The sequence below is a fragment of the Medicago truncatula genome, chromosome 8 (genome assembly GCF_003473485.1).
Source record: "Medicago truncatula cultivar Jemalong A17 chromosome 8, MtrunA17r5.0-ANR, whole genome shotgun sequence".
Classification (NCBI taxonomy): domain Eukaryota; kingdom Viridiplantae; phylum Streptophyta; class Magnoliopsida; order Fabales; family Fabaceae; genus Medicago; species Medicago truncatula.
In genome coordinates this window covers 13594528-13622122 of record NC_053049.1, presented here as the reverse complement: position 1 = coordinate 13622122, position 27595 = coordinate 13594528, and the positions used below count along the sequence as shown (strand labels likewise).

At 34.3% G+C, this 27595-nt stretch overlaps 4 protein-coding genes across 6 annotated transcripts; 1 reads left to right on the top strand and 3 right to left on the bottom strand.

Moving 5' to 3' along the window:
* Positions 1–306: 306 nt before the first annotated feature.
* LOC25501006 (4-hydroxy-tetrahydrodipicolinate synthase, chloroplastic) lies at positions 307–2812 on the top strand. Of its 2 annotated transcripts, XM_024772708.2 has the most exons (3): positions 307–530; positions 1280–1364; positions 1588–2812. In XM_024772708.2, exons 1-3 carry the CDS (start codon positions 464–466, stop codon positions 2510–2512), a joined length of 1077 nt encoding a protein of 358 aa, XP_024628476.2. In that variant the 5' UTR covers positions 307–463; the 3' UTR covers positions 2513–2812. The 2 variants fall into 2 exon arrangements, with proteins under 2 accessions (XP_024628476.2, XP_013445005.3); XM_013589551.3 differs by lacking the exon at positions 1280–1364 and having other exon boundaries at positions 307–531.
* Positions 2813–3773: 961 nt separating this feature from the next.
* Positions 3774–6200, bottom strand: LOC25501005 (peptidyl-prolyl cis-trans isomerase CYP18-1). The gene is made up of 5 exons (XM_013589550.2): positions 6066–6200; positions 5916–5990; positions 5649–5810; positions 5031–5189; positions 3774–4139 (listed from the first exon to the last, which is right to left on the bottom strand). The coding sequence occupies exons 1-5, from the start codon at positions 6066–6068 to the stop codon at positions 4056–4058; spliced, it is 483 nt and encodes a 160-aa protein (XP_013445004.1). The 5' UTR covers positions 6069–6200; the 3' UTR covers positions 3774–4055.
* Positions 6201–13166: 6966 nt separating this feature from the next.
* On the bottom strand, positions 13167–18328 carry LOC11443433 (TMV resistance protein N). Of its 2 annotated transcripts, none has more exons than XM_003627639.4 (6): positions 17755–18328; positions 16564–17659; positions 16165–16458; positions 14130–15730; positions 13885–14021; positions 13167–13640 (listed from the first exon to the last, which is right to left on the bottom strand). In XM_003627639.4, exons 1-5 carry the CDS (start codon positions 18243–18245, stop codon positions 13907–13909), a joined length of 3597 nt encoding a protein of 1198 aa, XP_003627687.2. In that variant the 5' UTR covers positions 18246–18328; the 3' UTR covers positions 13167–13640; positions 13885–13906. The 2 variants fall into 2 exon arrangements, with proteins under 2 accessions (XP_003627687.2, XP_024627857.1); XM_024772089.2 differs by having other exon boundaries at positions 13167–13637.
* Positions 18329–21059: 2731 nt separating this feature from the next.
* On the bottom strand, positions 21060–25991 carry LOC11439884 (pentatricopeptide repeat-containing protein At4g32430, mitochondrial). Its single transcript, XM_003627637.3, has 2 exons — positions 22957–25991; positions 21060–21917 (listed from the first exon to the last, which is right to left on the bottom strand). Exon 1 carries the CDS (start codon positions 25706–25708, stop codon positions 23333–23335), a length of 2376 nt encoding a protein of 791 aa, XP_003627685.1. The 5' UTR covers positions 25709–25991; the 3' UTR covers positions 21060–21917; positions 22957–23332.
* Between the last annotated feature and the right edge of the window lie 1604 nt (positions 25992–27595).

Sequence of the window (27595 nt, the reverse complement as noted above, 5' to 3'; positions counted from 1 at the left end):
GACGGTCAAGTGCGACGCCATTTTGGAGGTTGTTGGTGATGACATGGAGTATATATATATATATTTGGTCAAATAATCTGGTGATTAAAATTCACTTTTTAAAGTGAAAGAGTAAAATATCCGGAGTTTGAACTTTAAACCTCAACCTTATATATAATAATACAATTATATCACATGAGCTATCCTCACTCGACCGAACAATATATATTTATATCAATCAAAAACGCATTTCATTTTTATAAGGCGGCTAAAGTGTCAACTCTATTATTCTTTCTTATTCATTCGTTCAGGTCGCATCTGGTGAGTGGTCATTCTTTCTTTGTATGCTGTCTCTTTTTACTATTACTTTGACCTTTCCTTCTCCCCAAAATTCATTTGAACCAAACTCTTTTTAAAGTGCTTCAATTGTTGGTTTCTTGTCATTGATTGATTAAGTAACTATAGTTCTTAACCATTTTCACTGATGAACATGTTGAAAACTGATTCTAGTATGAGAGGACCCAATTCACCGGTTTTACCTTTCAAAAGCAGGTTAACATTTTTCATAATCTCTTTGTTTATTTAGTCTACAGTTTACTTTGTTTGGTTGATTTTCTTTTGTTCCATTCTTATCATAAATGATATTTTGTTCTCATGATTTTCATTTAATTTTGTTAACCTTGTAGATCATTAATATTTTACTATTTTTGTTTTAGATGACTTATCTTAGAAAATGTTAACATATGTCGTAAGGTAGTTACTGAACTAAATATAAGGAAAATCCGAAAATGTTAGTATAGTGCATTCAACTCTTACTGTTTAAAATGTGTCATTCCTTAACTTGTTTTCTTGGGGCACGGGTTAATATGAATCGATATAAGACGAATTTGAATTTGCTGCAGTCACATATTTATGCAGACAACTCGTCAATGGTTGATCGATCGAGATCAAAACAATACAGAAAACAAGTAGATTTAGGTTTTTTATTACTCTAAATTATAGAGCTTGAAATCTAAACCATCTGATCTTAATCCAACGACGATCAACATGTTGACTGCTTAAATACGTGAGATTTGTGACTTTACTCTCCTCACTCAACATGTTTACATTCTAGCCGTATGTTGTGTAAAACTCAAGGATCATAAATAGGTTTGTTAAGTTTAGAATAACTGGGGGGTCACTTCAGAAGTCTAAGACAAGTAAATTGGTGCTAACTGAATAAGAAAGATACCAAATCTTGTAGTTTTAGCTATTAATCAAAATTTTGCTTAGTTTAATGATGTCGATATTTCTTTATCCTGGAACACATATTGTAAGGTTCAACAAACAGCTGCGAGACTTGATGTTCGCGTCCAGTTGAGCAGCTCAACGGCGGTAAAAGATTGGTTTGATTTGAACGATATATGTTTTACTCAATTTGAATGAATTCTTTCTCCTATTAAATTTGATAGATCCATTTGCAGGACTGGTTTTTGTTAACAAATCAAAACTTGTAAACCAAATTTATACAATAATGTTTTCGAACATCATAACATTTCATGTTATGTTAATTATTTTTTTATGCTTTTGTGGTAATGGGAATAAGTTTTATGTGTACTGTATTTACAGGAAATCGGTTGAGGACGTACGAAGTCTGCAATTCATCACCGCCGTTAAGACTCCGTACATACCTAGTGGAAAAATAGATCTTGAAGCATATGATAACTTGGTGAACATACAGATTGCAAATGGTGTTGAAGGTATTCTTGTTGCTGGTTCAACTGGGGAAGGCCAATTAATGACATGGGATGAACAAATAATGCTCATTGCTCACACAGTTAATTGTTTCGGCGACAAAGTTAAAGTTATTGGTAATGCAGGAAGCAACTGCACAAAAGAAGCGATAAACGCAACTGAGCGAGGCTTCGCTGTTGGAATGGATGCTGCACTTCATATAAACCCTTACTATGGAAAAACCTCAAATGCAGGTTTGGTTGCTCATTATAATAGTTTGCTTCCTATAGGCCCTATCATCATATACAATGTACCTTCAAGGAGTGGTCAAGATATTCCTCCTAGTGTAATTGAAATATTGGCTAAACATCCAAATTTTGTTGGTGTGAAAGAGTGTGTGGGAACTGAGAGGGTGAAAATGTACACAGATAAAGGAATTGTTGTGTGGGGAATTGATAACTTAAGCCATGAAGCTAGATGGGATTGTGGGGCTGTTGGAGTTCAATCTGTTGCAAGCAATTTGGTTCCAGGTTTAGTGAGGGAACTCATGTTTGGGGGTAAGAATCCTACATTGAATTCAAAGCTTATGACTTTGTTTGATTGGCTTTTTATAGAGCCAAGCCCAATTGCTTTGAACACTGCTCTTGCTCAACTTGGGGTTATCAAGCCTGTTTTTAGGCTGCCATATGTACCTCTGACTTTGGAACAAAGGATAGGGTTTGTGAATTTGGTGAAGGAAATGGGCAGGCAACATTTCATTGGAGAAAAAGATGTTCAAGTTCTTGAGGATGATGATTTTATCATAGTTGGTCGATATTAATTTAGATTGTCTTTCATGTCTTATTTTATGTTACTCTGTATTGGTTTTCTTCTTTGAAAGCCGACACGGATACTAGAGACGTTTTCAATTGCTTTTATATCCTTGATAAGGGGGATACTACGTGTTTTTGTTTTCAATCTGAAGTGTCAATGTTACAATAGCTTTTATATCCTTCGTAAGGGTCGCCACCAATTACGCTAGATTTTATATCCTTCATAAGAGTTGCAAAAGCTTAAAAACCAGATCATGTAATAGTGTCACTCAATTCTGTAATAGATGCATATGCATTTTGTGTGAAAATATTGTTAAAATATATTGGGCAAAAATCACTTTTAGAAACAAACACTGCTACGACTGTAGAAGGAAGAACTTTGCTTATAAAGATGAAAGGTGACACATCCAAGGGGAGTTTTTCAATCCTTTGTACAACTTTCTATAAGACTATTCCTACTACTCCAAACATGATCATTTTCCTTGACACATACATATCTCAATATTTTTCCCTTGCATTTGTTGTGTTTGAGACTCAAGAGAGCCTAAGATGATTTTGACCTCTTGATAGAGTTGAATAAGTGGTTTTTGATGTTGAATTCTTTTACTTTCTCTGTTTCGTGCCCAACTTGGCAGTCACAAACAAATATATGGGAAAATATGTAATTTCAGACATGTAAATAAGTGTATTCAGTCCCACATGTGACTTGCAATGAGATATCCCTTGTAAGAATTTTAGTCAATTGTGTCAGGAGAACTAATACAAGGACTCAGATAAAGAAACAATGTAACCGAGAAAAAGAAAAAGAAAAAAACAAAGTTTAGTGTCAAGGTTTTTGAGATTGTCGCAGTTACTGCAATTATTGTCACATCACCTATTTTTCCCTTCAAATTTCTACAATATTAAATATGGCAATAAACCGCAATAAAAACCATGACTTGCGGTCATGGCTCATGCAGTTCTAGGCCATGTATCACATCCTAGTAACAGAAAACTGTACAGATAAGAAAAATGGAGGTTCGGACCCTCCACGGATACCATGTTGCTCATATTTTACCAGAAATGTTGATATTGCAGTGTGTTTGAAAGGAGACTTCCCATACCTTTTATAGCATGTATGGTTTGAAATAAATAACTATTTTCCAACAGTTTCTATTGTCACTATGTTTAAACTAACTTTGGAGTTTGATGCAGTTTGAAGTAATTTCAAGTCACATTTATGACACTGGGTAGTCATACTCTTGATGACACATTCATAATGCCTGATAGTTATCCAGAAGGTGACAATCCATCCATTAAAAAGGTGAACCGCAACACAAGAACAAAGAAGTATTCAATGCTGGCAAACTTTGTGCCATCACACAATTTTGTCTCAAATATCTTTGATGTACATTTTACTATCTTAGCAAAATAAATCTTTAAATCAATAGAAGCTATGATCAAGTACTCAATCCAGCATGTAAGAATTCTCCGTGACCTCTACTTAGAAGTTAGATCTGTTGTTTTGGGAAATAGAAACTTTAATTTTACATGAATAAATGAGAGACCAGTCTAGCCAGCAAGTGGATTAGAATGCATTGTTACACGATTGAGCCTTATCTCTGCAAGCGGTCGATCCCCTGCCCCTGTTGGAGTCTGCACAACGAAAAAGTATATTAGTTATTCTTTTCTCAGATGTTTAGTATTTGAGTGCATGGTGTGTGAATTATAGATGAGGCATTTTAGTGTATATTGGTAACAAAAAAAGATGCACAAGTATGATTTCTAAGAAAAATGTAGACCTTCATTGTGTTGTCAAATCAAGTCAAGTTCTAGGCTATGTTTGGATTGGTGAAATAGAATGTAATCATAATAGGATCTATTATTTGGATAGTTGGGAATAAGACGAAAACTAATGAATCATGATGGAATTCATTCCATCCAATACTGAACAAGTGAACAGCCCACTTTTTCTCCACTGATATTTTTTTTTGTGCAAAATAAATCATTCACTCAATGTATTATAAAAATATGGGTCTTGCTAACAAGTGTCCTAAGGGCATTGTTTAAGGAATCTTCAAAAAGAAAGTTTGTCTTGAAAATACAAGTCAAACACATGTAAAAGTCATAACTACATAATTTCCAATATAAAAGTTACTACTTTTGAATGCTTAAACAATGCCCTGAGGGCACTTGTTAGCATTTTCCTAAAAATATTCATTCAATGGAATGATAATTCCCTTCCATTCCTAATGATCGCATTCAACTATTCATTAAAGAAATATCCAAACATAGCCTACAATTCTGAGGTTAACCTTGATCATCAACCAATGTTTTAAAAATTGAATCGGACATGGAACAGGCAAGACCTTTGAGTCATGTTTTAACTGCTTTAAAACAGTAAAATCGAGACAAAATTGTGATCAAACCACGAAAATAACCAAACTGAAGTAAAGGCCAGTTCAAGGTTTCTGTTCAGTTTTTAAAACATTGGCTATGACCCAGATTTTTTTTAATAAACAAATTATCAGCAATAGATTAAGATACCTTTTCCATGAGATCAAGAACTTCAAATCCATGAATTACTCTTCCAAACACAGTGTATAGTCCATTCAAATGTGGATGTTTTGCATAACTTATGAAGAACTGACTTCCATTAGTATTTGGACCACTGTTAGCCATTGACAATATTCCCCTTGCATTATGCTGGAACACAAAAACACGGCTAATTAGCTACCACGAAAATCTGATGAAGAAAAATGTATAAAGTTGCTCCATAAAGCACAAGAAATGTCCCAGTATGTATGCTTATAATGGTCCGCAGTCCACACCAGAAACCAAATATAATCACAATATGATATTTAAATATAACTACCGTAAGATAATTAGATTTCATTTACAGTACGATTGACCTTTAACCAAATACTTAAGCGTCGGAACTTGGAATGACATATTTCGAATGCCAATGAGTATGAAAAACCCACTAGGTTATCGCAAAATTTATATTCCCTTAAATATGATAAAATCTCATTCCCTTCCATCCATCAATTTCAGTAGAACCGCATATACTTCGTCAATTCTATGTCCTATTTCGTTTGTTTTATAAAATGCATCAAACACAAAAATCTAAACAGTATGTTTTTCCCTTATGGCGGATGTACTGACCTTCAAAGATTCTCTTATCTCGTCGTTAAATTTCTTTCCCCATATACTAGTCCCTCCTTTGCCGGTACCAGTTGGATCTCCACCTTGAATCATAAAACCTTTAATATTGCGGTGAAATATAGTCCCATCAAAGTAACCACTTGCGCATAGTGCTAAAAAATTCTGAATTGAACAATCATGAAAGCTAAATTATTAGTTACAGCACTTCAATATAGAACAAGCAATTGAAACAACAGAAAAGTGAAGTAATAATTGAATTGAAAATACCTCGGAGGTTTTAGGGACTTCGTCACAGAAGATTTCGCATTTGATATCACCTAGGTTTGTGTGCAGAGTAACCGACTGAACAACAATGAGTTAGTTAGAGAAGAGTGATATCACCTAGGTTTGATTAAAGAGAAGAGTGTTGTCACTTACCATTGAACTTGATGATTCTAATCACAACGATGAATCAAACGAGACTGGTTCTCAATAGATTCTTTCTTTTCTTCTCCAGAAAGAGGGTTGTGCTTCGCGTTGCTACTATTTATTCAGTTCGAGATTTTAATTCTTAACGAAATACTCAAGGGTTAAATTGTTTTTTTTCCTTATAAATATACCAACTTTTCGTTTTAATCCTTCTAAAATTTTCTTTTAATTTTTAATCCTTCAAAAAATTTTCATTTTCACTTTTAGTCCCTCTTCTTTTTTCAACTTTTAGTCCCTTAAAAAAAAATTATTTTCACCTTTTGGTCCCTCTTTTAAAGTAAAATCATATGTAGAATTCATATTTTTGAATATAAATTTTATAGAGACTAAAAGTTGAAGGAAAATTTTAGAGGAACTAAAACGAAAAGTTATATATTTATAAGGATCAAAAACATATTTAACCCAATTCTTAAATACTACTCACACCTCAAAAAACCCAAATTACATATGAAATGACCAATATATCCTTTAACTAAAATAAAAATTCAATTTAATCTAAAACCCTTTCATCGCAGGTCTTGTTTAATCATTCAAATTTTAGTTCACGTATTCATGATTCAAACCCCAGAAACTTGGTTCATGTATTCATCATCCCCAAATATTCGCACCATTTTTTAAAGTCATAGCTATTTTCATGTATTCATCTTTCAAACTCCGAGAAAGCCAAAAAGAAGCACTTACACGCGATTTCTGAATGCCTTCATCTCCTCGTCTCTTTCCACTCGTGTACTTGTCGATAACATCCAACCACGTAAGTTTTCCATTTTTCATCTCTTTTCGCATGCACACGTATCTGATTTTCCTAGTCATAAATTTATGTTTAACAATTTCTAATTTTCCTAGTTCGATTGTGTTATGAGATCAACTTGACTAAGAAAGGAATGTTTTTTTTTTTTTTTTGAAGGAACTAAGAAAGGAATGTTGTTTTTCTTTTATGCATTTGGGATTTTTGGGTTTTTCAAAACTTCAAACAACAAAATCACATGAAACCCAATTAAAGTTGTTAGGCCAGGTTTGAATTGATTGAAACATATGATAGAAAAATGTGAAATTAAGAAAAATATAGTAGCTTTTTGGGTTAATAATGCTTTACCCCGTGTAATATGTCATTTTCGGTTTTTCCTCCTGTAAAATTTCTTGTTTAGTTACCGTCCTTGTAATTTGAAGATTTTTTTGTTTTGGACCTTCATGACAAATTTCGCCCCTGTAAAATGTTCGGTTTACCCCTTGTAATTTGAGCAAATTTTGATTTACCCCCTTGCTAATTTGAATAAATTTTGGTTTTTCCCCTGCCATATCGTCGATTTTGTACGGTCAAAATTCATGAATGTTCAAAACCAGAAATCTGCAAATTACAAGGACGGAAACTAAACAAAAAAAAATTACAGGGGGAAAACCGGAAATGACCAATATTACTTATGTAAAACACTATTAACCCTAGTTTTTTAAACTATGTCAAATTTGTAAACTCAGTTTACGTAGTTAATGTAAACAGAGTTATGTAAGTTAAGTTAAGTTTTACCTAACTTAAGTAAACTAAGTTTACGTGTGTATATGTATAAATATATGTTCACGCGCAATCTACGTAAGTTGTAAAGTATACTGAATTTACACTCATCTCTCATAGTGAGTAATTATACATATGTAAACTGAATTTACATTAACCTCTCAAAGTGAGTAATAGTACTTACGTAAAATCAAATTACGTTTACCTTAATAATTGATACGTAATCTTAAATAATGTTACTTTACTCTACCGAAATAATACCTATTTAATCTAAATTCACGTCAACTTTATATGTCACCTACACAGAAAGATCTCATAACAAAAAAAGAAAACACACAACGAACAAGAAATAAATAGAAACTCTTGGATAACAAAATTCACTAACTTTTATGAAGAGAGTATCGATCAATGAAAAAGATGTTGATTTAATCTTTGATCTTGGTTGGTTTGAGAATGAAAGGGGTGAATGTTCATAATGATCATGAAAAAAGGGTTTTTAAAAATTTACTTGAAGAGGCTAATTTCGGTATTATTGTAAAATTTTAAGTAAATTTGAGTGTAACTAAAATTATATGAGGGTGAGACTAGAAAGAGTCAAATTCTTAACAATTTTTATTACTCCCTCCGTTCCTTTTTAACTGTCACTTTTTGACATTTTACACAAACCAAGACACTCAATAAATGTTACTTTTTCTTATACAATAATTAGTACTTTTACTATAATAGCCTTAGTCATTTAATATCTTATTTCATATATTTCTCTCTCCGCAATAAATAACTAAGGGTAATGTTAGTAAAACAACATTTATTGTTGCATTGAACTTTAAAAGTGACAGTTAAATAGGAACAAAAACTTTCTCTTAAAGTGACACTTAAAAAGGAACATAGGGAGTATTTAATTTCATAATAGTCCGTGACAATCCACCTTAATACCTAGGTGTTTTGAAGTTTGATTACTTGTACGGTATGAAGTATGGGTATTCTATAATTAAGTATTTACTCGTAAATGATACATATTGTAATTTGATACTTTTCATATACGTATCTAAGAAGTACCAAAATTATTTAAGTTAATTTGTTTGGTGTTAAACCTTCGGTTCTTGGAAAATGGAGTGAGTAAAGTCTAACCAATAATTCTTCTCATTAGTAATGAAACTCGAATTCTTTCAAACAATTTTTCTTAGGGAGAGCTCATTAACCACAATCACTTTGTTTATTTATGTTAATTTTTACAAAAAATTTATAATATATATTTGATATACATTTTTTTAAAGAAAAGGAATATGTTTATAACATTTCATTAATAACAAGAGAGTTTATACAACGAAAAACACGATATAATAAATATTAGGACTAGCAGATAATGTGGCAACCTCAACAATGGTGTGAGCTATTTCATTTGTTTGTCGTCTGTTGAACTCATACTTAGAGTTTGAGAAGTGTGTATTGAAAAGAATTCGACATGCTGAAATCACTAGTCCATATTTTGTAACATCGACCCGATGATGGTGGAAGGCGTCTGTTGTAATCTTTGAATCCAAGGCAAAATCGACGTTCTCAAATTGCATGTCACTTGGCCATTTTAAGGCATGGAATAAGCCCGTAGTTTCTCCCATGACAACAAAACACATAGGAGAGAGAGAGAGAGAGAGAGTCTTAGCCAGTACAAAGGTACATTCGTCATCATGGATATATATGCCAATACATGTTGTATTCAACTTATTTGAAAACAAATCATCAACATTACATTTCAGACGACCACGTTGTTGGCGTTGCCACCTGACCAAAACCATATCACTCGTTGCTATAAGAGAAGAATTTTGAGTTGTACCTTAATCACCTTGTCTTACTGGTGTTGTTGTTGTCGTCTAATCATTACGAACAAAATTTGTTGAAATGGGAACCGGCACCGTTGGTAGTCATGGTATACAAAATTTGTCTGATGGTTTGGTTTTTTGTTAGTTAAAAAACGGGGATAACTTGTATTTTCCCACAGACAGCACCACTGATCGTACGTGATCAGAAGGTAACTACCAGTGCAGCCGAGTACGGTGATTGTGAGAGTAAGGGGGGGGGGGGGGGAGGAGGAGGTGTGTTGCGAGTAATTTACCCAATGCTAGATTTGGGTCATTTTGTATTCGGCCTTTGAGCATTTGCTCGGTCGAGAACACAATGTAACTTATTTTCTTCTTTTTAGAGCATTTGTAATTTTTGGCTCATACTTGTCATATAAAATAGCAAAGTTCTAACAAAAAACATTATAATTGTTCTCTCAAATCATAAAATAAAACAAACATTACAAAAAATATAATTGTATTTTTTTTATTAGAGACCTATCTTTATTATGAGATCCAGACCTCTAATTTCACATAAATGACCCTAAGTACAGAAGTACTTAAACTTAAAAATAGTGAGATTAGGTTCTTATTACACTTGTCATCATTAACTCAAAGAACAAAAGAAAAAAATATTGAACTCTAGGATTTTATAAATCAATACTAAATAACTGCACAAATTAATACTTGTATGAAGATATAAGTAAAATATCTCGACACATCTTGCTTCTGTTTCTCCAACTTTCACTCCAATGTTAAAATCATCTTTAGAAGCAAATGTGAATCATTGTATTCAAGCAGGGTGGTTGAAATAGAGAAGAGCATGAACTGATGAAAGTGCCGCTCAAGTTGAACTGTTGAAGGGAAACTTTTATCGAAAAGGTGTAAGACCAGTGATGTTGTATGGTACAGAGTGTTGGGCGGTTAAGAACCAACATAAAAATAAATTAAGCACATCAGAGATGAGAATGTTGCATTGGATGTGTAGTAAGACTAGACGGGATAGGATTAGAAATGACAAGATTAGAGAGAGAGTTGGGGAAGCACCTATAGTAGAAAAGATGGTGGAAAATATGCTTAGGTGGTTTGGGCATATAAAGAGAAACATGAAGACATGTAGGTGGTGCAATTGATTTATAATTGATAGCCTTGGTCCTATAAATATAATTACTACATGTAAGAACATGATGATGATGATGATAGAACCAAAGACTCCCAGAAATGGTAAACTTGGCAGGTTCAGTGGGAGAGAAATAAGGTGTCAAAACACATTCATCACCAATCTTCTCAAAATATTGCAAGCAGCAGAATGACTCTCTAAGCTGATTTTTTCAACTCAGCACATGGTCTCATATGCTCAACACTGATCTCGAAGCAAATTGTTGCTCCAAGGACTCACATATTGGTTAATTATATGACTATATAAGATTCCTAATATAAAAGGAACTCTTTATCATGTATCAAACATAAACAGTAGGAATTGAAATAAAATACCAAGTATTCTGGAAAATATAACAGTGATGGATATCACTGTCATATTGCCAAGACATAAATAATAATAGTAAAAAGATTAAACCATGTCTAGGATTGAAACAAAATAATAATGTATCAAACATGAACATTACTAGGAAATGACACAAAACACCAAGTCTTCAAGCTAATAGAATACTTATGGAAATCATTGTCAGGACAGAAATAATGAAAGATTAAATTTGCATAGTGCCAAGTTTTGCCAATAAACCCGATGTTGTGTCTGTCTCATGTCCTCTTTCGTTCTCTTCTTCCTGTTTTTTTTTTTAATCGAATTAGAAACCAAATGAGAAGAACCAAATTCTAAAAAAAAAATGTCATGGAAAATTCATAATAAGCAAATTATTTTCTATCTGTAGTACTGAGGCATATGATTAATCCACACGCAAGACAGCCAAAATGTTTATCGAATCTAACATAAACCAAGCACGATAATGCATATTATCATATCATATCACAGTCACACTAGAATGCAAGATAACATTACTCTTTTTATCTTTTCACAAATGCAGCTGTTGACGATCCATTCTGGAGGTGGCCAAAACAAGTTGAAGTACTCGGGACAATCAGATAAAGGGGAAAGCCGGCATTGATCCAAGTGAAAAACACACATCCCACAAAGCATCTCGTCAACATAGTGGAATGCATCATCACTAAAGATGACACAATTTCCTTTGACAAGAAAATAATTCTTTCCCCTAAACTCGCCAACTTGACCCATTTCTTCTCCTTTTCATCAAGTCTGAACACATCAAGCTTTAAACCATATTCACCAGGGAAACCGTAACGATGAGGGTCATAGATGTCCACTAGCAACAACTCACCCTCGCTCTCGACCAAGAATTTCATGTCCCCTCCATCCACATATTCAGTCAATAACTCAACACTATCGCCCGGTCCAAAAGCAACTGTCCGACCAATTTTATTGACTGCACAAAACCGATCTTTAAACATGCAGATATCTAAAAAGTTCGTTTACATGCAGGGGATAGGCGTCCAACGCTCTTCGCGGCAATGGAACAGTAGTGGATGGCCCTGACCGTGACCATTCAATGTGCTAAGAGCGAGAGGATTTTTCCCATGACACATGACAGCAACAACCTTTATTCCCCTTGCCTTATTTTCCATTTTCTGTTTTTCTGCTGCATGTTCAAAAGCTTCATCTAGTAAGTTCAAGTAACGGAATTTAAATCTATCCTTGCGCTCGGTCCGTTCTTCTTCAAAGATGGCGTAGCAGGTTCCCAAATGGACGACATGGGAGAATTTGTTGACGGCAAATCAAACTAGTCTTGTTTATCTATTTCAATGACACCAACAATATAATAAAAAAAATCTAAATTCTTATATTTTTAACAACACAAACAACAGTCATTATTAAAGAAAAAGTTGTTTTAGGATATAACTGAGATAATGAAAAAAGTCGACCCAAAATATAAACTTAAGGTCTGTTTGGTTCAACAGAGGGGAGGGGAAGAGAGGGATTTTAATGAAGGGGATGGAAAGGGAGGGGAGGTCCTTTAATTAAATATATGTTTGGTTCATAAAAGGAGAGGAGAGGGGAGGAGAGGGATTTTAATTAAAAATGTGTTTGGTTCACAAGAGGAGGGGAGGGACTTTAAAATTAATTTACTATTTTACCATTAAACTTAATTAAATAAGGATAATAAAGTAACAAAACAATAATGATGTAATCGATAACAACATGATTTAGACGATGCCATAATGGGATTACTCACAGTTCACGATGGAATAATGGACTAATTTGACACTAAGTGGATAAAGTTAGGGACTATTTTGACATAATGCTAGAACTAACAGAGTTAACGTGCCACATCAACACATTAAGCAGTGTTAGATAACGGATACTAACGGAGAGACCAAATGAACAAAGACGAAGACTATTTTGAGATATTAACAAAGTCATAGACTAGTTTGAGAATGAGTTACAAAGACATGGATTAATTTAGTGGTTTCATCACAAAATTTGGTGGTTTACTCTTTAAGCATAGGTATGCATGATTCAAGTTTCTCTTATGATTCAAAATTTGTTAGTTTGTGTTTCAATAAAAAAAAAAAAATGAAGTGAAAACAATTGATTAACTGTTAACTATGTGAAAACAGAGAGAATTGAGATAAAGACCATATTGTGTTCAGTGCACAATCTGTGGAAGAAATTAGTCTGTTTAAAACTACATTGATTTAACTAACTCATATATATGCATAATACTAACTTGTTCAGTCTGTTTCTGTCATTTACATTTTGTTACATAATCAACAAGCCTAAAAGAGTGTCAAACTTTGTCCTGTGCCCCAAATCTTAAACTTGTAGAACTAAGCCTTTATGAAAGCTTGTCCAATGTTGATTCATCAGTTCTATCTCTTGAGAAGCTTGAAGTATGAAGTATATGATGCACCTCACTTAAGAGCCTTTGTAGCAGAAATTGTTCGCCATTTCTCCGAGAAATTTATGCTGCTCGTTGCTTAGTCTCCAAGACTTCTTTGTCACACTAAGGCCTTGCAATTGCAATCCTTCCATAACTCTTTTCTGTTTGAACTTAGGAGGTTCAGGTTTGAATGAAGTGACATTATCAATTTCAAATTTGACAAATCTTGGAAAGTTTTTTTCCCATCACCAACAGTCTCATGCATCTTCTGATAAACAACATCTTAAATATAGTTAATAAACGATGTTAGAAGGAACTTATGAGAAAAGTGCTAAAACCCTGATAAATGTGTGTAATAAAACTCGAAAGTTTAAATGAGGGTGAAAAAGAAATTTCCTATAATAGACTTGTTCTTTAGAAATTGTGAGCAAGAATTAATTTGTGAATGATGGTGCTAGAAGTAAAAGCAAACATACAAACAACTTATTGAGATCTTATTTGGTCATGCATACCTAATAAAAGACTCGTGCCTATTCATTCGACATTTTTTCTCTCCTCTTCAGAATTGCTTTGTTCTTCTGTGGAACCAAACAAAGTGTTCATGTGATCTCCAAAAAATCCAATATGCATGAGCTCTTCAAGCGAACATCTGCTCATAAACAGAATTATTATGCAGTAACATAAAATTGAGCAGAGCCTGTAAACTAAACTTATTCCCCAAGTTATCAGTATAATGACTGCTAGGAAGATTATGTACCTCAAATCACATGTTTCGTCTAATTCTAGATTTGATGGCAGAGTTCCAAACATGCCTAGCTTTAATTTGTTTCTTGAAGGAATTGTTTCTTCTAGATCATCTGATTCAAAATTTTCTGGAGGAACTATTACTTCTTGATCATTGGATTGAAAATCCGATGAAGATGCAATTTCTTCTTCATCATGGGATTCAGAAATTGTTAAAGGAACTGTTTCTTCCTTATACATCCAGTGAAACCCACACTCTTTTATCACTACTTCATCGTATATATTTTCATGAATAAAGAATCTAAATGTAAGCTTTGGATTGTAACTAGTGTTGTTCACATCATTATCGGCTTTTATTTCTTCAAATGCTTCCATTATTTGCTTGCAACTTCCTCCATCATACCAAAAAACTAAATGATCCGACATCATGTGGATTAATGGATCGAAACGACGTAACAAACCTATGAAACTGGTTTTTGTGAAACTTGTTATATAGACTTTTTCACCAGAATTATTGTCCAAGAAGCACTCACATCCAAAATCTACACCATATCCCATACGGCCTTGAGAAAGAACCAAGTAGTAGGCAAAACCCGACAAATTAGAAGGAAGCTCAAGAGTGACAGAAACTTGTGTAGAAGAGTAATGGAACCAATTTTCCATGCCAGGCATAGCAGGTAAGAAGTGCCACGCACTGTCACATACAAATGCATTTTCTGAAACTACTTTTGCTACAAGTTCAATCCTTTCCATAGCATCGTTTAAAACTGTTTGGTATGAATGTGGATCCAATTTTATGCAGTTAAGGAGCAGAAAACCACACCTAGGTTTCTCAGCTGGTTCACTCAAACTCAACACTTTCTCAAGCGATTCACAATTCCATAACATAAAAAAACAAACGTGCTTTGAAAGCGGTGGAATAGATTGAAGCATTTTACAGTTCAAAACATCCAGACGTTTCAGTTGGGGAAGATACCTGATGGTTTCAGGCAAGCTTCTGATGATTAAACCAGACAGTGTTAAAGAGTCTAATGACGATAGTAACGAGATATTGCTTGGGATTTCAGACAACAAAGGAGCATGGGAAAAAATTAACCTTTTTACACTCTGGAAGGCAGGACTAGGAAGTACTTTATGTAAAGTTATGAAAGGGTCGTGTTCACAACTCCGTTGACTCATAAGCCAAATTTCGTCGGAAAAGTTTTCAGGAAGATCCACAAGACAATCACTGATAGGAAAGACTAACCTTGTAAGATTTTTTTTATGCAATATTGATGATGGAAGTTCATTCCCATCCCATTCTGTCAAAAACAAAACCAAACCATCAACGGAAGCAAATGTGACTGAGATATCTTTGAGATTGTCGCAAAACATAGCATTCAATTCACGGAAGGCTGGAGAACAAGTGTTACTGGAAAGGCTCTTAAGCGACGTACATCCTAACACGCTTAATCTTTCAAGCTTTTGCAGAAGGAAAATTGATGAATCGACTTCAGGCATGCTTTCACAATCTTCAAGTGTGACATATTTTAGATTTGGGGAACCAGACACATTTGGACACTCTATCAGCTTTCTGGAGCGACCGAGATCAAGTACCTCTAAATTTGGCATATCCTGTAACAATATACCATTGGTCAAAAAAGTTAGTACATTTTCTTAAATTATACAGATTTTACTTGTTGGTTTCATTTTCAGTGACAGTTAAAATGATCCAGTGCTGAGATGTGACCGCGAAGGGGAAATAAATTAAAGGTTTGAATGCATTTTTTATTCTCCTATTTGGCAAAAACCGCAATTTTGTTACTCCATTTCTAATTGCACAATTTTGGTCCCCAAATTCATAACTTTTGACTAATCCCTACTTGCAAAATTGGAAGGTCAAAATCATGGGTTGAACATTCTTATTTTTATTTTTGACATGGAAATCAAATGTGCACAATTAAAAATTGGAGTACTGAATTTGCAGTTTTGCTAAAATAGGAAGATCAAAACTGCAATTAACCATAAATAATATGCTAGTATTACATAAACATATGGATTGTGCTTACCAGTACTCCATTCCAAAGTTTTTCCACATGGCTTTCTTGCATGGAAAGCTCCACAAGCATTTCGGCACAAAAAGTTGGCGGCAGAGATTTCCAAGGGTATCCATCCCACAAAAAGTATCTCAAAGTTTCTGGCAATGAGTCAAGACCATGTGGAAGGCTTACAGATTTGACTCCCTTGTGGTCTCGAAAAGCAAGTAGCCTTAGATTTACCATTTTTTCAAATGCTTTAGGGTTTAAATTTATATGTGTATATTCAGTAGCATCTAAAAATATGGCTTCAATAATCTCAGATCCCTGGAGAAAGAAAAAAAGAATCAGTGTTAGTACTTTTGTAGTAACTTGCAATTTATGTATAAAAAACATATGCCTAGGAAGCAGGTGAGCGTATCATTCTCTTACTCTATTATTTTTCAATACATCAAAAACTTCCTTAGGATCACATAATCTACTGCGTTGTCCAGGATTCTTAAGAGATTCTTCACGAACAATTTGTCTTCCCATTTCCTGTATCAAGTCATGCATTTGTATGAAATTTTTATAGTCAACTCTTATAAGAGCCTTGTCTAAAAGATGACTTATCCCTATATCAGCAAAGAAACCACAGTCATTTAATATTTTTGTCACGCTATTCCTTTCACGCCCTTTGAAAAAGCATGCAATGTCCAAAAATATATTTTTCTCTTTATCATCCAATTCATTATAACTCCATCTTAGTATCCTATCAATTTCGGCATTGGAAATTTTCTCCAGTTTAGACAGTGCACAATTCCATTCTATTTCACTTTTGCAACGAAGTGATGATCCCAAAACTTTCAGAGCTAAAGGGATGCCTTTGGCGTAATCAATCGCTCTTTTTGAGAGCTCCACAAATCCCTCCTTAGGGAAGACAGTGTCAAAAGCATTCAAGCAGAAAAGCTGGAGGGAATTTTGGGAGTTCATCTTCTTAACTTCATAAATTTCTTCAATTCCTCCACTTATCAGCACATGCTTATCCCTAGTCGTCACAATGACTGTGCTACCAGCTCCTAACCAACCATGTCCCACTCCAATCAAGTTTTGTAGAAGTTCCGAGGTATGTACGTCATCTAGTACAATGAAAGATTTCATGCGTTTGAGTCTTCTCCTGATCATGGATGGTATTACTTTGAGAGTGGTAATATCAAGGTCTTCCCCTAGTAACTTGGAAAGAAGTTTGTTGCATGTGTCATTGATTCCATGCTTTTCTGATTGTTCTGTCACATTTTCTAAGAAGCAATGGCCTTCATAGTGAGAAGAGACTCTTTGAAACATGGCAGCAGCAAGGGTTGTCTTGCCTGTGCCCCCCATTCCCCAAACTCCAATGATTTGAACTTCTGATGAATCAATTTTTATTAAAGATTTAATGCTCCAGTAATTTTCATCGAGTATGAAACTATATGTAAGTTCAATTGCGTACCGGTGATTTAATTTTCCTAATACAACTCTGATAATGTCTTCAATCAAGTCAGATTCAGTCCTACCATTTACAAAAAAAAATATAAAATAATTAATACATACATCATGTGAATGCCAACCAATACTGAAAATATTATGTTGGAAAGTAGTGAAAACCTGTATGTGGTAGAATGGAATCCAGATAAATTAGATGCTTCGAAAAGAGCATTCTTCCAATTTTGCAACATCTTATGGTCAATGTGTTTTGCCAAAGCAGTGCCGTAACTGCCAGTCTGCTTCCGAACATGTGAAGGGTCAACATGGTAGAACACAGGAATAACAACAACGTTATCATTTTCATTGTTGTTGCTACACTCCATTATTTGAACTAGTTCGTTCAAACACCATGTTGAAAATGCGTAGTTCTCTGAGAACACGACAAGAAAAAGAGTGGATTCATTGATTGCTTTCTGAAGTTCTCCCCAAACTTCATCTCCTTTTTCGATCCTGTAGTCTATGTATGTATGAAAGTTGCTTCGGCACAATGCAGCGTGAAGATGGCTTGTGAAACCAGCCCGTGTGTCGTCACCTCGAAAGCTGATAAAAACATCATATTTTTTCAGACCAGAGCCATCAAAGGATGAAGAAGAAGCCATAGCCATATCCATGTATTAAGAGAAAACAGCACACACAAGACAGATTATGAATGCATATAGTTGAGAGAGTGTTAAACTCTTGTTAAGGCAAAAGTCAACTCATCGCCTCAAGGAATATTCTATAATAAAAGTTGCATATATTTAGAACAAAATCAAACGCGAACCCATATGCCTCGTTGTCTATTTATTTTTTTAACGTGATTTTGAGATTTTGACTCCAAACTCACGTTAGACTTTTTTTTTAGGGAAAAATCACGTTATTGATGTCAACTCATTTAATTTTATAGTATATTTAGAAGTTGAACCTGTGAAAAGATGTAAAAGAAAGAATGTGGGAGAGAGATTAATCACAAAGTTATACAAATAAAAATATTTTGTAGAAATTATAGACTATTATCAAAACACATACATTAAATGCATGCATTAAGCTGAATTTTAGCCATGGAACTTAAAAAGTTGCTTTTTTTTTTTTTTATCAAATATTATTTTGATCTATTTCAAAGTGTGTGGCATCACGTACAAGATTTTGTATGTAAAGGTAATAACTCTCAAAATGAAAATCAATTGTTTAATTTTGACATGCATCTTTAAGAAATATGATCAAGAGGATATTTAGTATTTTAAAATCATGACTCACTAGCTATTTTGAGTCGTCTCAATTCCTATTTAAGGCACAAGTTGAACTTGTGTTGGCATGTTCAACATTTCATAACTTTTTTTCCACAAAAATGCCGTTTTGATGAATTTTTAATTGAACCAACAAATAAATTTTCATTTCCGGTTTTACCAATTAACAAAAACCGTAATTATGAACTTATTGTTCAAAACCAAGATGAGGAGCAAGAAGATGGCTAATTTATGGAGGATTCGTTAAGGTTGGAATCTAAACAAATTTTTTTACAGGGGGATAAACCGGAACTCACCTAAAATACAGGGGTAAAGACATATTAACCCTATTACAATATTATTGAAGTTTCATTGATGTAATACATAGATTTCTTTTGATTGGCATTATGCAGGGAGGCTAAGTGAGCCTTTTTCTTTTAATAACTTTGTTGTTTTCGATTTCTTGTTGCATGTTATTGATGAATACGATGAAGTGGTATGTATTATTGAAAAAGAATTTAGTCTAAATATATCATGGTTTCAAATTACGGTTGGCATCTGCAATTGCAGCCACGATATTGTAGTTGCCGAGGCTTTTGCAATAGCACCGCAACTATGGTGTGATCTTCAATCATGTTCATTCATTAATCGCGTAGCATATAATCTGTCAATGTTGAATCATACTGGTGAAATAATCACCTCATTAATGTTTAATGTGAAGTATCAAGTGCAAAGGGTTAATAGGTGTGAATGTGAATGCAAAGGGTTTATCATATCCTACATGTATATAATTCTTGTTTTTCTTTTTTGAAAAAGAAAATTATTATCTTTAATAAAACCTATGTTAGGGACTTAGGGTCAAGTTAAGCCACAAAAAACTCAGCTATTAGCACAATATACACACAAGTTAGTTTGCACCTTAATTACGGTAATACGCTTGTACAAAATTTAGTTCCAATCTCATTTCACACAAGTCTCACCTTTTTCTACTCAATACATTATTTATCCTCACCAATACATTATTCACGAAGAGAGAATGGATCACCAGGTATAGCAGGCTGCTGCAGTAGTCCAAGACTCAGAAAGCCTTTGAGATATCGCTGAATTCTTTTGATGGCTTTCCAATGAGATTCCAAGGGATTAGCCATGAACAGGGAAACTTTGTTGACATTAAATGAGATGTCTGGTCTTGTTAAGGTGGCATACTATAGAGGACCAACAATTGAACGATAAACTGATGGATCCGACATGGAGTCAGCATCAAATTTCTTCAACCTGAGGCTGCTCATCATAGCTGAACCAATCAAGAGGAATAGGTTGCAGAAGGAAAATCCAACCAAGAGCTCAATGATAACATGATGAAATTAGAGATCAGAGAGTTTTCCAAGTATGAAATGAAGTTGCATTCTAAAAACTGATTAAATTTACAAGAGAGCTTGCTAATATATGCAAGGAACTAGATCTAACAAATTGCCGCATAAAGGAAGACTAACTGACTGCTACCACATCAGAATTGACTATAATTAACTACTACCATGTCGGCATTGACGGTGACAGATTGCTGGCATGTCAGCACGATCCTAACTGAATGTTATGTCAGCACTAACTCTAGCAACTGAATATAAACTAACTCATGCATATATGCTATATACATTGATAGAAGACAACGAAGGTGGATTTACACTTCATTGTCCGATTGTGTAACCAATACTTTTACCATAGAATGCAGAATTAATCGATGTTGATAAGAGTGAATCCATACAATATGAGGTAAAGCTCTGATAAAAAATATTTTTTCATTCTCAATTCTTGAACCCAGAATTTTGCTTAAAGAAAATTGAATTCCTCAAAACTAGCAACATGTGTCAGAACTATTTCTCTCATATTAATTATTAACCATCAATAAGAATTGGAAAATCTAATTTCGTTTGACAGTACTCTTCAGGGAAATTAAAAAAAAAATGGGGAAGGAGCTTTAGGCAATAAAACAAAGGCTCGATATAAAAAAAAAAGTGACACAAATAGAGGCTTAGTACAATGCTATATCTACAAGACTACAACCTTCCACAAAATTTGAAGAATTTTATATATGCACTTAACTATATTTCATCACAATGTCACTTTGGGTATGCATAAAAAAAATAAATTTATAATTCTATTTGAGGTTAAAAAATATGTAGGAAATATAAATATTCTATAGAAGTTACAATTGCAAAGTTATTCGCAAAAGGGACTACTTTTTCAGCCTATATGAACTATTTATCAAATATGCAAATCATTATCCAATACCATCCATTATACATGAACTGAAAAGAGGGGGGAGACCATAAATGATCTCCATTGACATTGAGTTACATTTGCATTTGTCCAAGAAAGAAGGATATCAGTGCTAGTACTAGTCCTAACATGTTCACTCATCACTCCAAACTGCAAAGAGCAATTTCGCTCCAGTTTCTGCCGCCCACTGATATTGATATAACAATCAAGATAAACAGTTTTCTTAAATATATCCACACCTTCCACAGCAATTCACAGGATCAGACTCCATATAGATGTAGAGGAATCGTGGCAATTTAGAACCTTAAACAGCATTCTCTTATGAATTATTAACAAATAACAACAAATCATTTTTAACAATCGCCATGGCCAATTGGCAATTTGTGAAGGATTTCTGTGCCATGGCATTTTATGGCAGACCTTTGGCTTTCCACCATCGATAACACTGGTTCACTTACATGGTGACACTGACATTAAAGGGCAACCCGGCGCACTGAAGCTCCCGCATACGCAGGGTCCGGGAAGGGGTCCCACCATTTGGTGTATTGTACGCAGCCTTACCCTGTTTTTACACAAGAGGCTGTTTCTAGGACTTGAACCCGTGACCTTACAGTCACATGACAACAACTTTACCAGTTGCGCCGAGGTTACCCCTCACGGTGACACTGACATTCCTTTAGAAAAATTAGCCCTGTTTGGTGACTCTGATAATTTTCCATAGCTTCCTTACCATTTCCATCTTGCTACTCTGTTATGCTTTTTGACCCCAAAAACTGAAGGTCCATGGCTAATGATCAGAACCTGTACCATTACAAAGCATATTAAAAGTTTAAAACCCAAATAAACTCCTTAGATTAACATGAACTGGTGGAAAAATATACTGGTAACTTCAGTGTCACCCTAGTAAAACAGGTCGGAGTCATAGGACAAATATAACATATATTGAATGACAGCCCTTCAAATAAGCATCACCCTCCGGTGTCCCCATTCCTATTTTTCATCTCCCCAAAAGATAATGAAACACATAAAAGTGGCTGCTCTACTTTTTTTTTTTACTGCAGTGACTGCTTTACTTATTCATTTATTTTCTCAAATAACAATGCTATATAAGAACTTCAACAAAAAAAAACAAAAAAAAAGGCTATATAAGCTCTGAATCTGCACATCTTTTCCCACCTAACAAATATCAACCTTAGAGATAAATTACTATTAAACTTTGAGTTGAGAGCTGAGACTAACCCAACCTTACAAAACCGACTTTTAAGGGGAGAGAAGCTTCTAACTTATAAACATTTTTCGGGCCATATCACGTCTAATGTAGGACTCTCAACGCAAGTATCATTAGAACCATTACTTTAAAGTCTATATCATCACCAATATAATTTTGTCCAACAAATCATCTAGAAGTTGAGACAATAAGATAACCATAACAAAAATTAATTTTGTAGATCAGATTATTCTCCTCAAATGATTTATATCACAATAGAAGATTGTTAGCTACTACTTTCAAAAGAGCGGGGAAAGGACTGATAATGTCTGCACTTTTGTCCGACATACATTGATTTAATCAACTGAACCATAAAAATATTCCAATAAGTAAGATTTCTGAATTAAATGAGCTGTAGTTGGAAAGAATCAAGGAAACAAGCCATGAACTCACAACAAATCAACCATGAACCCAAACAAACAACAAAAGTACTTTTAAAAATTACTAGATTACTGAATGATTCAAAGCAGAAACACAAACTTAAGACCTGAATGGAATGATTCAAAGCAAATAGATAAACCAGATTCAACAATAATGAAGACATGAAATAAAAAAGTTAGAATGAAGAAATACCTGAATCAAAGCAAGCTATTCACAAACATCTGTGTTGATGAACAAAAATTTACAGATACAAATGCCCTTTGAGATCGAGAGAGAAAAAGACAGGGTACAGAGTTGGGAAAGAAGTTGGGGTTTACAACTCTGGAACTGAATTGCAAAATTGTATCTTTGGTAGTTGAATGAAATGAGTGTACACAATTAAATTGCTTTGTTTTTCTTCCAAACCCCCTGAATTTGGGGGAACTCCAAAATGAAAAGGATAAGGACTTTGAAGGAATTCTTTAAAGAAAGTCCCCATCCCCGCTCCCTCTAAAATTTCCCACTTAACCAACAATTTGAACATAGTTCAACACATCAGTTTCGTTTTGAATGAACACGGTCAAGCTATCTATCCATGGCTCACTAGTTCAAACTCTCGATGCCAATCACCTCCTGTCCCTCCACTCTCTTTCGAAAATATCATTTGCAATCCCAAAAACTCTGCCATTCTATCAATAGTCTCAGACTCTGGGTGTGACTTGTCACCAGATGAGAAACCATGCAAATGCAAGGAATCAACATTAGCAACATCCACCCAACTGAATCCCACTTCCTTCTTTACTCCCCTCCCTCTCATCCCTTTTCTCACTTCAGCAACTTTCTCCCAATTCCCTTTCTCGGCATACAAGTTTGCCATCAACACATATGGACCTGAACTTCCAGGATCCATTTGTATTAAACTATCAACGACTCTCTCTGCCATCTCCACATTCCCATGTAATTTACAAGACCCAAGCAAGCTTTGCAACACTGACAGTCCAGGTCCGCCTGGAATCTGATGCATCAACTCTTCCGCCTCATCTAGCCGTCCCACACGGCCCAACATGTCTACCATAATTGAGTAATGCTCAGGGGTTGGTTCAATTGAATGTTTCTTCACCATAGAGTCAAATATTATATGGCCTACATCAACCATACCCTTTCTACAACATGCAGCTAAAACAGATAGGAAAGTGATGGAATCAAGATTGCTTCCTTCCCTCTCAATTTCCTTGTATAAACTCATCACTGACTCGTAGTCTCCATGGCGGGCGTAGGCAGATATCATTCCCGTCCAAGAAAACTGGGTTTTTTCAGGTGTCTCGTTGAATACTCTTTGAGACTCGTTAATGTTTCCACGCTTGCCATACATGTCAAGCAGAGCCCCTGCAACAAATGGGTCAGTGTTTAAACCAAGTTTGATCAAGTGAGAATGGCAACGTTGCCCGTGTTTCAAAGATATATCTTCAGCTGCAGCAATGGCATTTAATACACTACCAAATGTGTATTGGTTGGGTTTTATCTCCTTTATTGCAGATAAAAATGTAAGGAAAGCTTCTTTACACAAACCGTTTTGAGCATACCCTGAAATTAATGCATTCCATGATATTGTTCCTTGATAGTTAAGCTCCTCAAAAATCTTCTTTGATTCTTGAATCGACTCAAACTTGGCATACATGGTAATTAGGCTATTGGAGACATTTTGTTCTGATGATAAGCAACTTTTTAAGCACAACCCATGAACCATTAGACCTTCTTTCACCATATTCCTGATTGTTATAGCATGCAATAATCCTATAAATGTAACATCATTTGGATAAACACCATCAACTCTCATAGCATTAAAGAGAGACACCACATTCTCTTCGTCAATTGAAATCAGTGTCGTCCAAGATACTACATTGCGAGCACTCATGTCTTGAAAAACTGCCTTCGCATCTCTAAGAACCTTACATTTTGAATAAGTCGAAATCAAAACATTGCAAACTGCTACATGTGTTCCATAACCCAATTTTTGAGCCAAACCATGAATCTGCTTCCCAAACTCCAAGTTTTTGGTATAACCACAAGCAGAAATCGCACCCGTTAACGAAACATGGTCAAGCAACATCCCTTCTCTCACCATGTTGCCAAACAATAAAACAGCTTCCAACCCATAACACTCCCCCTCTTGAGCATACCCAGAAAGCATCGCATTCCAAGAAACCAAATCTCTTATAGTCATTTCATTAAAAACTCTCCCCGCCTCATCTAATCCCCCCCACCTCGAATACATTGTCACAAGCGCATTCCCTATAAAAACTTCACAGCCAAATCCACATTTAACCACAAGAGAATGCAACTGCAACCCAAACAAAAACCCATGATCATCCCAATAATCCCTATCCCAACAAAACGAAAGAGCAGTGGTATACGTCACAGGATCAAAAACCACCCCATTCAAATGCATAAAACACGCGAAATTCAAAGCATCAACACTCTTCTCAAACCCAGAAAGAATAGTATTCCACGAAACAATATCAGGACAACTCAAACCCTCGAAAACACACAAAGCAAGTTCAAATCTCCCAGCTTTACAGTACATTTTCATCAACGAATTCGACACAGTAACACGTGAAACAAACCCAGTAGCCACAACAAATCCATGAATCTGGGCACCCAATATGAACTCACCCCGACATGCCTTGAACGACAAGGCAAGTGTCACCTCATCGATATTTTGAAGAAACGGAAACTGGGTTTGGTTCTTGAATACGGAAAGAGCTTGAAAGGGAAGATTTTTATGTAAGAAATTAAGCATGGAGCGGTTAATCGAGGAAGCATTTGGTTGGGGAATTTTTTCGAACAGGTTGTGTTCGTGTTTTTTGAGTGAGTGGAAAAGTTTAAGACATGTTTTGAATGAACGTTGTAACGTTGTTTTGTGGACATTGAGGAATTTTGAAGGTGGTGGTAGTGAGTGTAACATAACATGAGAAATGGAACAAGGTATGTTTTGTGTGTTAGAAGAGATTAATTAACGCACGAGTGATGATGAAATGCAATATAAGAGAAGAGTTTTGCTAGTTACCATTAATTTGATTATTGTTAGAAAATTGCAAAATCGCTAACCAAAGGACTGATTTGAAAGTTTGCTGCTAGATTCTTATGCACACAACAAGAGGGATATAACATAAGAATTTTAAGGTTTCTGCACAAGAGGGATATTTGTAAGGGTTAAATATGTTTTTGGTCCCTATAAATATAACAATTTTTTGTTTTTGTTCCTCTAAATTTTCCTTCAAACTTTTAGTTCTTATAAAATTTTCAATCACTACTTTTTTTTGTCTCTATTTTGAAGTTATTTTTTGTATTTTTTAATGAAATTGTGCAGAAATGTGTGGCAAGTGGAACTGTGATTTTGAAGGTTAAAAATGTTTGTTTGGGTCCTTTTGAGATTAGTTGATGTTGGTTGTGTTGAAGGTTTATTATTGTTATTTAGACATGAGTGGCTTTCGTGTAACATAGGTTTTGGAATCAATTAGTGACCAATTTTATAATGTCGATTCTAATTTCTCTTGCAAAATTTTAATTAAGTTTAAATCATTGCAATGAAGAGAACCAATTGTAATTTTGAATCAATTGTATTTTAATCGGTGAAGGATTTGAAATAGAATTTTAAATCTCTGTCATGATCTAAGTTTTTAATTTTTTTTCATTTGTATCAATTAATTGATTTTATGTCATCTCCTACATCTTTATTATTTGAACTTGAAAAGTGTAATGACTGCTGTAATTATGTTGAGGAATGTATATCAATTGTTGGATATGTAGGGGATATGTTAGTTACATCTGATTTATTTCTTGACAGATTTAAAGTCCAGGTGCAAAATTATAAAATATAAAAACATTGAAATTGTAAATGCGAGTATATATTTGGCATTTGAAACTAATAAAGAAAAATAAGACCTATACATAATGGTTCCATTTTTCATATATAAATTAGGGTTAATTAAGTTTTTAGTCCCTATAAATATTCACAGTTTTGTTTTTAGTCCCTACAAAATAAAATCACACTTTTTAGTCCCTGTGACATTTTCCTTAAGCATTTTAGGGACTAAAAATGCTGATGGAAAAATTTTATAGGGACTAAAAATGCTTATGAAAAATTTTATAAGGACTAAAAATGTTGATGGAAAATTTTATAAGGACTAAAAAGTGTGATTTTATTTTGTAGAGACTAAAAGCAAAATTCTGAATATTTATAGGGACTAAAAACTTAATTAACCCTATAAATTATCTAAAACACTCAAAAGAAATCAAAGTTACTTTCCATGAAATGAGACCACTTTTGTAGGCTACGGGCTGGTGGATATCTTTGGCGAAATATAGCATAGCTCTAAAATCAAAGTTACCTTTAAAATTGAATATTTATTGAATGTATAATATAATTTAGGCTAAAATATGGTTTTTGTTCCTGCAAATATGTCTCGTTTTGGTTTTAATCCCTGTAAAAAAAAATTATTGTTTTTGATCCCTGCAAAATATTTTGTTTTTAAAAATAGTCCCTCCAGGGACTATTTTCAAAATTAAAATATTTTGCAGGGATCTTTTTAAAAATCAAAAGATTTTGTAGGGACTATTTTCTTAATAAATGGATTCAGTCATCATGTGCCACGTGTGCAAATCAATACAAAAGTGGGGTCAGGGACCAAAATCAAAACGAAACATATTTGCAGGGACCAAAAACAACAAAAGAAAATTACAGGGACTAAAACCAAAACGAGGCATATTTGCAAGGATCAAAACTATATTTTAGCCTATAATTTATGGTTTCCACTGACATATTTCTTTTTAAACATATCAAATAGTGGAA

Bases quoted from the DNA above. Each gene is read 5' to 3' on its own strand.
- LOC25501005 (XM_013589550.2), bottom strand. The intron at 5,190-5,648 runs GTCAGTACATCC...TTTGTGTTCCAG, and splicing joins AGATAAGAGAATCTTTGAAG to CATAATGCAAGGGGAATATT. The intron at 4,140-5,030 runs GTATCTTAATCT...TTCGTTGTGCAG, and splicing joins TTCTTGATCTCATGGAAAAG to ACTCCAACAGGGGCAGGGGA.
- LOC25501006 (XM_024772708.2), top strand. From the start codon at position 464: ATGAACATGTTGAAAACTGATTCTAGTATGAGAGGACCCAATTCACCG. The intron at 531-1,279 runs GGTTAACATTTT...TTTCTTTATCCT, and splicing joins GGTTTTACCTTTCAAAAGCA to GGAACACATATTGTAAGGTT. The intron at 1,365-1,587 runs GTTTGATTTGAA...CTGTATTTACAG, and splicing joins TCAACGGCGGTAAAAGATTG to GAAATCGGTTGAGGACGTAC.
- LOC11443433 (XM_003627639.4), bottom strand. From the start codon at position 18,245: ATGGATATGGCTATGGCTTCTTCTTCATCCTTTGATGGCTCTGGTCTG. The intron at 17,660-17,754 runs GTTTTCACTACT...TGTAAATGGTAG, and splicing joins TTCCATTCTACCACATACAG to GACTGAATCTGACTTGATTG. The intron at 15,731-16,164 runs GTAAGCACAATC...ATATTGTTACAG, and splicing joins AACTTTGGAATGGAGTACTG to GATATGCCAAATTTAGAGGT.
- LOC11439884 (XM_003627637.3), bottom strand. From the start codon at position 25,708: ATGTTACACTCACTACCACCACCTTCAAAATTCCTCAATGTCCACAAA.